Source organism: Oncorhynchus masou, unplaced genomic scaffold (genome assembly GCF_036934945.1).
Source record: "Oncorhynchus masou masou isolate Uvic2021 unplaced genomic scaffold, UVic_Omas_1.1 unplaced_scaffold_532, whole genome shotgun sequence".
Lineage (NCBI taxonomy): Eukaryota > Metazoa > Chordata > Actinopteri > Salmoniformes > Salmonidae > Oncorhynchus > Oncorhynchus masou.
Window position 1 is genome coordinate 369,145 of NW_027011729.1, and position 12,009 is coordinate 381,153.

At 41.8% G+C, this 12,009-nt stretch overlaps 1 protein-coding gene across 2 annotated transcripts in view; it reads right to left on the reverse strand.

The window, feature by feature from the left end:
* The window catches only part of LOC135535932 (GRB2-related adapter protein-like), a 22,376-nt gene extending 13,930 nt beyond the window's left edge, over window positions 1-8,446 (reverse strand). Inside the window, exons 1-3 of one of the 2 annotated variants that reach the window (XM_064962340.1) lie at window positions 7,474-8,446; window positions 5,343-5,440; window positions 1,922-2,041 (exon numbers count right to left, since the gene is read on the reverse strand). In XM_064962340.1, the coding sequence (XP_064818412.1) occupies window positions 1,922-2,041; window positions 5,343-5,440; window positions 7,474-7,551 (296 nt within the window). In that variant the 5' untranslated portion in view covers window positions 7,552-8,446. Of the gene's footprint in view, window positions 1-1,917; window positions 2,042-5,342; window positions 5,441-7,473 lie in introns of those variants that run through there. The other variant, XM_064962341.1, reaches the window with a different exon arrangement.
* Between the last annotated feature and the right edge of the window lie 3,563 nt (window positions 8,447-12,009).

Genomic DNA, 12,009 nt, shown 5'->3' on the forward strand with positions numbered 1-12,009 from the left:
ATATGACCTCATTACTACCTGGTACCCCTGTATATAGCCTCATTACTACCTGGTACTCCTGTATATAGCCTCATTACTACCTGGTACTCCTGTATATAGCCTCATTACTACCTGGTACTCCTGTATATAGTCTCATTACTACCTGGTACTCCTGTATATAGCCTCATTACTACCTGGTACTCCTGTATATAGTCTCATTACTACCTGGTACTCCTGTATATAGCCTCATTACTACCTGGTACTCCTGTATATAGCCTCATTACTACCTGGTACTCCTGTATATAGCCTCATTACTACCTGGTACTCCTGTATATGACCTCATTACTACCTGGTACTCCTGTATATGACCTCATTACTACCTGGTACTCCTGTATATGACCTCATTACTACCTGGTACTCCTGTATATAACCTCATTACTACCTGGTACTCCTGTATATAGCCTCATTACTACCTGGTACTCCTGTATATAGCCTCATTACTACCTGGTACTCCTGTATATAGTCTCATTACTACCTGGTACTCCTGTATATAGCCTCATTACTACCTGGTACTCCTGTATATAGCCTCATTACTATCTGGTACTCCTGTATATAGCCTCATTACTACCTGGTACTCCTGTATATAGCCTCATTACTACCTGGTACTCCTGTATACTACCTCATTACTACCTGGTACTCCTGTATATGACCTCATTACGACCTGGTACCCCTGTATATAGCCTCATTACTACCTGGTACTCCTGTATATGACCTCATTACTACCTGGTACCTCTGTATATGACCTCATTACTACCTGGTACTCCTGTATATAGCCTCATTACTACCTGGTACTCCTGTATATAACCTCATTACTACCTGGTACTCCTGTATATAGCCTCATTACTACCTGGTACTCCTGTATATATCCTCATTACTACCTGGTACTCCTGTATATAGCCTCATTACTACCTGGTACTCCTGTATATAGCCTCATTACTACCTGGTACTCCTGTATATAGCCTCATTACTACCTGGTACTCCTGTATATAGTCTCATTAATACCTGGTACTCCTGTATATAGTCTCATTACTAGCTGGTACTCCTGTATATAGCCTAATTTCTACCTGGTACTCCTGTATATAGCCTCATTACTACCTGGTACTCCTGTATATTACCTCATTACTACCTGGTACTCCTGTATATAGTCTCATTACTAGCTGGTACTCCTGTATATAGCCTAATTTCTACCTGGTACTCCTGTATATAGCCTCATTACTACCTGGTACTCCTGTATATAGTCTCATTACTACCTGGTACTCCTGTATATAGTCTCATTACTACCTGGTACTACTGTATATGACCTCATTACTACCTGGTACTCCTGTATATAGTCTCATTACTACCTGGAACTCCTGTATATAGCCTCATTACTACCTGGTACTCCTGTATATAGTCTCATTACTAGCTGGTACTCCTGTATATAGCCTAATTTCTACCTGGTACTCCTGTATATAGCCTCATTACTACCTGGAACTCCTGTATATAGCCTCATTACTACCTGGTACTCCTGTATATAGTCTCATTACTAGCTGGTACTCCTGTATATGACCTCATTACGACCTGGTACCCCTGTATATAGTCTCATTACTACCTGGAACTCCTGTATATAGCCTCATTACTACCTGGTACTCCTGTATATGACCTCATTACTACCTGGTACTCCTGTATATAGTCTCATTACTACCTGGAACTCCTGTATATAGCCTCATTACTACCTGGTACCCCTGTATATGACCTCATTACTACCTGGTACTCCTGTATATAGCCTCATTACTACCTGGTACTCCTGTATATAGCCCCATTACTACCCGGTACCCCTGTGGCTGTAGATTCGTTATTGGTATTTTATTACACACATGTGTGTGTGTGTGTGTGTTGTTACCTGACAGAAACAGAGAACTCTCCTGGTGAACTCTCTGACTCTCTAACCAGGAACACTCCTCTCTCCTCCCAACGCAACCGCTGCTCAGCCTGCTGCCTGGACACACGTCCCGCAAACCACCTGCACACAAACAGGTATAGAAGGTATATAAGGGTTAGGTTCAGTATATATAGTAGGTATGTAAGGGTTAGATATAGTAGGTATATAATGGTTAGGTATAGTAGGTATAGTAGGTATATAAGGGTTAGGTTCAGTATATATAGTAGGTAAATAAGGGTTAGGTATAGTAGGTATATAAGGGTTAGGTATAGTAGGTATATAATGGTTAGGTATAGTAGGTTTAGTAGGTATATAAGGGTTAGGTTCAGTACATATAGTAGGTATATAAGGGTTAGGTATAGTAGATATAGTAGGTATATAAGGGTTAGGTTCAGTACATATAGTAGGTATATAAGGGTTAGGTATAGTAGTATAGTAGGTATATAAGGGTTAGGTTCAGTATATATAGTAGGTATATAATGGTTAGATATAGTAGGTATATAAGGGTTAGGTATAGTAGGTATAGTAGGTATATAAGGGTTAGGTTCAGTATATATAGTAGGTATATAAGGGTTAGGTATAGTAGGTATATAAGGGTTAGGTTCAGTATATATAGTAGGTATATAAGGGTTAGGTATAGTAGGTATATAATGGTTAGGTATAGTAGGTATAGTAGGTATATAAGGGTTAGGTTCAGTATATATAGTAGGTATATAAGGGTTAGGTATAGTAGGTATATAAGGGTTAGGTTCAGTATATATAGTAGGTATATAATGGTTAGATATAGTAGGTATATAAGGGTTAGGTATAGTAGGTATATAATGGTTAGGTATAGTAGATATAGTAGGTATATAAGGGTTGGGTATAGTAGGTATATAAGGGTTAGGTATAGTAGGTATATAAGGGTTAGGTATAGTAGGTATATAAGGGTTAGGTATAGTAGATATAGTAGGTATATAAGGGTTAGGTATAGTAGGTATATAAGGGTTAGGTATAGTAGGTATATAAGTGTTAGGTATAGTAGGTATAGTAGGTATATAAGGGTTAGATATAGTAGGTATATAATGGTTAGGTATAGTAGGTATAGTAGGTATATAAGGGTTAGATATAGTAGGTATATAAGGGTTAGGTATAGCAGGTATAGTAGGTATATAAGGGTTAGATATAGTAGGTATATAATGGTTAGGTATAGTAGGTATAGTAGGTATATAAGGGTTAAATATAGTAGGTATATAAGGGTTAGGTATAGTAGGTATATAAGTGTTAGGTATAGTAGGTATAGTAGGTATATAAGGGTTAGATATAGTAGGTATATAAGGGTTAGATATAGTAGGTATATAATGGTTAGGTATAGTAGGTATAGTAGGTATAGTAGGTATATAAGGGTTAGATATAGTAGGTATATAAGGGTTAGGTATAGTAGGTATATAAGGGTTAGGTATAGTAGGTATATAAGGGTTAGGTATAGTAGGTATAGTAGGTATATAAGGGTTAGGTATAGTAGGTATAGTAGGTATATAAGGGTTAGATATAGTAGGTATATAATGGTTAGATATAGTAGGTATATAAGGGTTAGATATAGTAGGTATATAAGGGTTAGGTATAGTAGGTATATAAGGGTTAGGTATAGTAGGTATAGTAGGTATAGTAGGTATATAAGGGTTAGATATAGTAGGTATATAAGGGTTAGGTATAGTAGGTATATAAGGGTTAGGTATAGTAGGTATAGTAGGTATAGTAGGTATATAAGGGTTAGATATAGTAGGTATATAAGGGTTAGGTATAGTAGGTATATAAGGGTTAGGTATAGTAGGTATATAAGGGTTAGGTATAGCAGGTATAGTAGGTATATAAGGGTTAGATATAGTAGGTATATAATGGTTAGGTATAGTAGGTATAGTAGGTATATAAGGGTTAGATATAGTAGGTATATAAGGGTTAGGTATAGCAGGTATATAAGGGTTAGGTATAGTAGGTATAGTAGGTATATAAGGGTTAGATATAGTAGTTATATAAGGGTTAGGTATAGTAGGTATAGTAGGTATATAAGGGTTAGGTATAGTAGGTATATAAGGGTTAGATATAGTAGGTATATAATGGTTAGGTATAGTAGGTATATAAGGGTTAGATATAGTAGGCATATAAGGGTTAGATATAGTAGATATATAAGGGTTAGGTATAGTAGGTATATAAGGGTTAGATATAGTAGGTATATAAGGGTTAGATATAGTAGATATATAAGGGTTAGGTATAGTAGGCATAGTAGGTATATAAGGGTTAGGTATAGTAGGTATATAAGGGTTAGATATAGTAGGTATATAAGGGTTAGATATAGTAGATATATAAGGGTTAGGTATAGTAGGTATATAAGGGTTAGGTATAGTAGGTATAGTAGGTATATAAGGGTTAGGTATAGTAGGTATATAAGGGTTAGATATAGTAGGTATATAATGGTTAGGTATAGTAGGTATATAAGGGTTAGATATAGTAGGTATATAAGGGTTAGGTATAGTAGGTATATAAGGGTTAGGTATAGTAGGTATATAATGGTTAGGTATAGTAGGTATAGTAGGTATATAAGGGTTAGGTATAGTAGGTATAGTAGGTATATAAGGGTTAGATATAGTAGGTATATACGGGTTAGATATAGTAGGTATATAAGGGTTAGATATAGTAGGTATATAATGGTTAGATATAGTAGGTATATAATGGTTAGGTATAGTAGTATAGTAGGTATATAAGGGTTAGATATAGTAGGTATAGTAGGTATATAAGGGTTAGATATAGTAGATATAGTAGGTATAGTAGGTATATACGGGTTAGGTATAGTAGTATAGTAGGTATATAAGGGTTAGATATAGTAGGTATAGTAGGTATATAAGGGTTAGATATAGTAGGTATATAAGGGTTAGGTATAGTAGGTATATATGGGTTAGGTATAGTAGGTATATAAGGGTTAGATATAGTAGGCATATAATGGTTAGATATAGTAGGTATATAAGGGTTAGGTATAGTAGGTATATAATGGTTAGGTATAGTAGGTATAGTAGGTATATAAGGGTTAGGTATAGTAGGTATATAAGGGTTAGGTATAGTAGGTATAGTAGGTATATAAGGGTTAGGTATAGTAGGTATATAAGGGTTAGATATAGTAGGTATATAAGGGTTAGGTATAGTAGGTATATAATGGTTAGATATAGTAGGTATATAATGGTTAGGTATAGTAGGTATAGTAGGTATATAAGGGTTAGATATAGTAGGTATATAAGGGTTAGATATAGTAGGTATATAAGGGTTCGATATAGTAGGCATAAACAGGTTAGGTATAGTAGGTTTATAAGGGTTATGTATAGCAGGTATTTAGTCGTTATATAATACTAACGGGTGTGGTAACAGACTAATGTAGTTCTCAGGGACGTAGCCTCGCCTCCCGTGGAGTTCTGCCATCATCCAATTAGGATCCTCATCCATCTCCGTCACCTAGAGAGGTTAGAGGTCACAGGTCAGAGGCTGGAGCATGTAGGTCAGGTCACGGTTGCAACTGGAAGGAATCTTTAAAGATGTTCTTCAATTTCACCATTGATAATATTTGGATCTATCCCTTACTGTAATCCTGTGGAGAATGTTTTGATCTATCCCTTACTGTAATCCTGTGGAGAATGTTTTGATCTATCCCTTACTGTAATCCTGTGGAGAATGTTTCCATCTGTCCCTTACTGTTAGCCTGTGGAGAATGTTGTTGATCTAACCCTTACTGTAATCCTGTGGAGAATGTTTCCATCTATTACATTACTGTAATCCTGTGGAGAATGTTGATCTATGCCTTACTGTAATCCTGTGGAGAACATTTCCATCTATCCCTTACTGTAATCCTGTGGAGAACGTTTCCATCTATCCCTTACTGTAATCCTGTGGAGAACGTTTCCATCTATCCCTTACTGTAATCCTGTGGAGAATGTTTCCATATATCCCTTACTGTAATCATGTGGAGAATGTTTTGATCTATGCCTTACTGTAAGCCTGTGGAGAATGTTGTTGATCTAACCCTTACTCTAAGACTGTGGAGAATGTTCCATCTACCCCTTACTGTAATCCTGTGGAGAATGTTGATCTATGCCTTACTGTAATCCTGTGGAGAACGTTTCCATCTATCCCTTACTGTAATCCTGTGGAGAACGTTTCCATCTATCCCTTACTGTAATCCTGTGGAGAACGTTTCCATCTATCCCTTACTGTAATCCTGTGGAGAATGTTTCCATATATCCCTTACTGTAATCATGTGGAGAATGTTTTGATCTATGCCTTACTGTAAGCCTGTGGAGAATGTTGTTGATCTAACCCTTACTCTAAGCCTGTGGAGAATGTTCCATCTACCCCTTACTGTAATCCTGTGGAGAATGTTGATCTATGCCTTACTGTAAGCCTGTGGAGAATGTTTTTGATCTAACCCTTACTCTAAGCCTGTGGAGAATGTTCCATCTACCCCTTACTGTAATCCTGTGGAGAATGTTGATCTATGCCTTACTGTAATCCTGTGGAGAACGTTTCCATCTATCCCTTACTGTAATCCTGTGGAGAACTTTTCCATCTATCCCTTACTGTAATCCTGTGGAGAATGTTTCCATCTATCCCTTACTGTAATCCTGTGGAGAATGTTTTGATCTATCCCTTACTGTAATCCTGTGGAGAATGTTTCCATCTATCCCTTACTGTAATCCTGTGGAGAATGTTTTTGATAACGTTCATTGTCATTCAGCAATTTTCTAAACCTGAAAATGAGTCTCTTCTGCCCAGTGCTCTGCCTCTGTTCTCTTCTGTTCTGTACTGTAACGTAGTCATCTGTCCTTCACAGAACGATCACACACTATTCCCTCATCTGCCCTTCACAGAACGATCATACACTATTCCCTCATCTGTCCTTCACAGAACGATCATACACTATTCCCTCATCTGCCCTTCACAGAACGATCATACACTATTCCCTCATCTGCCCTTCACAGAACGATCATACACTATTCCCTCATCTGTCCTTCACAGAACGATCACACACTATTCCCTCATCTGTCCTTCTCAGAATCATCACACACTATTCACTCATCTGTTCTTCACAGAACGATCACACACTATTCCCTCATCTGTCCTTCACAGAACGATCATACACATACACATGATGAGGGAATAGTGTATCCTTCTCAGAATCATCACACACTATTCACTCATCTGTTCTTCACAGAACGATCACACACTATTCCCTCATCTGTCCTTCACAGTACGATCACACACTATTCCCTCATCTGTCCTTCACAGAACGATCACAGACGATTCCCTCATCTGTCCTTCACAGAACGATCACACACTATTCCCTCATCTGTATTAGTTCTGTTCATCTTCAGTATCGCGCACACACACACACACACACACACACACACACACACACACACACACACACACACACACACACACACACACACACACACACACACACACACACACACACACACACACACACCTACCTTCAGTATCTCTCCTTTCTGGAAGCTGAGCTCGTCTCGTTCTTTTGCTCTGAAAGAAAACACGGCTACAGCCTCCATGATGGAGAGAATGAAAGAGAGAAAGAAAGAGTGAAAGAAATAGAGAAAGAGAGAAAGAGAGAAAGAATGAAAGAGAGAAAGAATGAAAGAGAGAAAGAAAGAGAGAGAAAGAGAGAAAGAAAGAAAGAGAGAAAGAAAGAAAGAGAGAAAGAAAGAGAGAAAGAGAGAAAGAACGAGAGAGAAAGAAAGAAAGAAAGAAAGAGAGAAAGAAAGAAAGAGAGAAAGAGAGAAACAAAGAGAGAGAAAGAAAGAATGAGAGAGAAAGAAAGAAAGAAAGAGATTTAAGGCTAGAGAGAATGTAATGTGAAAAAGAGACAATAGTGAAGATGGTAAAAGGGAGAGAAAGATGGAGGGGAAAAGAGTAGAGAGAACGAGAGAAGAGAGGACTGATCCGTCTGTCAGGAGGAAAGAAATGGCAGAGGAGAGAGAGATGTGTGATAGCCATGTCCTTGATTACGTCTGTTCATTAGTTAATGAGAGCTCTCGCTCTCTGTTCATATCTGTTTGTTCTACTGACTGAGCTGGGTGTGTGTCCTTGATTATGTCTGTTCATTAGTTAATGAGAGCTCTCTCTCTCTGTTCATATCTGTTTGTTCTACTGACTGAGCGGGTTGTGTGTCTGTGTTTGTGTCTGTGTGTGTGTGTCTGTGTGTCTGTCTGTGTGTGTGTCTGTCTGTGTGTCAATGTGTGTGTGTCTGTGTGTGTGTGTGTGTGTGTGTGTGTGTGTGTGTGTGTGTGTGTGTGTGTGTGTGTGTGTGTGTGTGTGTGTGTGTGTGTGTGTGTGTCTGTGTGTCTGTGTGTCTGTCTTTGTGTATCTGTGTGTGTGTCTGTGTGTGTGTCTGTCTGTGTGTCAATGTGTGTGTGTGTCTGTGTGTGTGTGGCTCTATGTGTCTGTGTGTGTGTGTGTGTGTGTGTCTGTCTGTGTGTATCTGTGTGTGTGTGTGTGTGTGTGTGTGTGTGTGTGTGTGTGTGTGTGTGTGTGTGTGTGTGTGTGTGTGTGTGTGTGTGTGTGTGTGTGTCTGTGTTTGTCTGTGTCTGTGTGTCTTTCTGTGTGTCTGTGTGTGTGTGTGTGTGTGTCTGTCTTTGTGTGTCTGTGTGTGTGTGTGTGTGTGTGTCTGTGTGTCTGTCTGTGTGTCTGTGTGTCTGTGTCTGTGTGTGTTTCTGTGTGTCTGTGTGTGTGTGTCTGTGTGTGTGTGTCTGTGTGTCTGTCTGTGTGTCTGTGTGTCTGTGTTTGTCTGTGTCTGTGTGTGTTTCTGTGTGTCTGTGTGTGTGTGTGTGTGTGTGTGTGTATGTGTGTGTTAGAGTTAATGTTAGGGTTATGGTAAGGTTGGGGTTAGGGTTAGGGGCTAGGGAGAGAGACAGACAGAGATGCATAGAGAGAGAGGGAGAGACAGAGGAAGAGAGAGAAAGAGAAAGAGAAAGAGAGAGAGACAGAGAGGCATACAGAGGGAGAGAGTGAGAGGTGGAGCAAGAGAGTGAGCTTGAGAGATAGAGAGAGAGGGAGAGAAAGAGGGAGAAAAAGAGAAAGTGTATTGTTATAGTTGAGATTTTCAGGTGTGGCCTGTTTTTTTTAACGTTATCTGGCTGTTTAAATCTCTTCCTCATAGCTCTCTAGCGCTCACAAGCACACACACACACACACACACTCCACATTCCAGCAGGGATCAGTTGTAGTCAAAAACAGAAACTTTATTGAGACGTTCAAGTTGACAGATATAATATAATAGAGTTATAATATATAATATAATAGAGTTATAATAATATATAATATAATAGAGTTATAATAATATATAATATATATATAATATAATAGAGTTATAATAACATCTAATATAATAGAGTTATAATAATATCTAATATAATAGAGTTATAATAATATCTAATATAATAGAGTTATAATAATATATAATATAATATAATAGAGTAAAATAAGTTAATTGTTGTTTTTAAGTAACTTTCCTGATCATCTATTTAAGCAATAAGGCACGAGGAGGTGTGGTATAGGAGGGGGGGTGGTATAGGAGGGGGTATACGAGGGGGTACATGATGGGGTGTGGTATATGAGGGGGTACACGAGGGGGTGTGGTATAGGAGGGGGTACACGAGGGGGTGTGGTATAGGAGGGGGTGTGGTATAGGAGGGGGTACACGAGGGGGGTGGAATAGGAGGGGGGGCATACGAGGGGGTACATGATGGGGGTGGTATATGAGGGGGTATACGAGGGGGTACATGATGGGGTGTGGTATATGAGGGGGTACACGAGGGGGTGTGGTATAGGAGGGGGTGTGGTATAGGATGGGGAGGTGCTATTGGAGGGGGTATATGAGGGGGTACATGAGGGGGTGTGGTATAGGAGGGGTGTGGTATAGGGGGGGTTATACAAGGGGGTACATGAGGGGTTGTGGTATAGGAGGGGGTGTGGTATTTTGAGGGTGTATACAAGGGGGCACATGAGGGGGTGTGGTATACGAGGGGGAATACGAGGGGTATACGAGGGTGTACATGAGGGGGTGTGGTATACGAGGGGGTACACGAGGGGGTGTTGTGTACGAAGAAGTGTGGTATATGAGGGGGTGTAGTATAGGAGGGGATGTGGTATATGAGGGGGTGTGGTATGGGAGGGGGTTTGGTATAGGAGGGGGTGTAGTATAGGAGGGGGTGTGGTATAGAAGGGGTGTGGTATATGAGGGGGTGTGGTATAGGAGGGGGTGTGGTATATGAGGGGGTGTAGTATAGGAGGGGGTGTGGTATAGGAGGGGGTGTAGTATAGGAGGGGGTGTGGTATAGGAGGGGGTGTGGTATAGGAGGGGATGTGGTATAGAAGGTGATGGGGTATAGGTGGGGGGTGAGGGGGTGAGGTATACGGGGGTGTGGTATACTAGGGGGTGTGGTATAGGAGGGGGTGTAGTATAGGAGGGGGTGTGGTATACGAGGGGGTGTGGTATAGGAGGGGGTGTGGTATAGGAGGGGTGTGGTATAGGAGGTGGTGTGGTATACGAGGGGGTGTGTATAGGAGGGGGTGTGGTATAGAAGGTGATGGGGTATAGGTGGGGGGGTGAGGGGGTGAGGTATATGGGGGGTGTGGTGTACTAGGGGGTGTGGTAAAGGAGGGGGTGTAGTATAGGAGGGGGTGTGGTATACGAGGGGGTGTGGTATAGGAGGGGGTGTGGTATAGAAGGTGATGGGGTATAGGTGGGGGGGTGAGGGGGTGAGGTATACGGGGGGTGTGGTATACTAGGGGGTGTGGTATACGAGGGGTTGTGGTATAGGAGGGGGTGTGGTATATGAGGGGGTGTGGTATAGGAGGGGGTGTGGTATAGGGGTGGTGTGGTATACGAGGGGGTGTGGTATAGGAGGGGGTGTGGTATAGGAGGGGGTGTGGTATAGGAGGTGGTGGGGTATAGGAGGGGGTGTGGTATAGGAGGGGGTGTGGTATACGAGGGGATGTGGTATAGAAGGGGGTGAGGTATACGAGGGGTGTGGTATAGGAGGGGGTGTAGTATAGGAGGGGGTGTGGTATAGGGGGTGGTGGGGTATAGGTGGGGGGGTGAGGGGGTGAGGTATACGAGGGGTGTAGTATAGGAGGTGATGGGGTATAGGAGGGGGTGTGGTATAGGAGGGGGTGTGGTATAGAAGGGGGTGAGGTATACGAGGGGTGTGGTATAGGAGGGGGTGTAGTATAGGAGGGGGTGTGGTATAGGAGGGGGTGTGGTATAGGAGGGGGTGTGGTATAGAAGGGGGTGAGGTATAGGAGGGGGTGTGGTATAGGAGGGGGTGTGGTATAGGAGGGGGTGTAGTATAGGAGGGGGTGTGGTATAGGAGGGGGTGTGGTATAGGAGGGGGTGTAGTATAGGAGGGGGTGTGGTATAGGAGGGGGTGTGGTATAGGATGGGTGTGGTATAGGAGGGGGTGTAGTATACGAGGGGATGTGGTATAGAAGGGGTGTGGTATAGGAGGGGGTGTGGTATAGGAGGGGGTGTGGTATAGGAGGGGGTGTGGTATAGGAGGGGGTGTGGTATAGGAGGGGGTGTAGTATAGGAGGGGGTGTGGTATACAAGGGGTGTGGTATAGGAGGGGGTGTGGTATAGGAGGGGGTGTGGTATAGGAGGGGGTGTGGTATAGGATGGGTGTGGTATAGGAGGGGGTGTAGTATATGAGGGGATGTGGTATAGAAGGGGTGTGGTATAGGAGGGGGTGTGGTATAGGAGGGGGTGTGGTATACGAGGGGATGTGGTATACGAGGGGTGTGGTATAGGAGGTGGTGGGGTATAGGAGGGGGTGTGGTATAGGAGGGGGTGTGGTATACGAGGGGATGTGGTATAGAAGGGGGTGAGGTATACGAGGGGTGTGGTATAGGAGGGGGTGTAGTATAGGAGGGGGTGTGGTATAGGGGGTGGTGGGGTATAGGTGAGGGGGTGATGTATACGAGGGGTGTAGTATAGGAGGTGGTGGGGTATA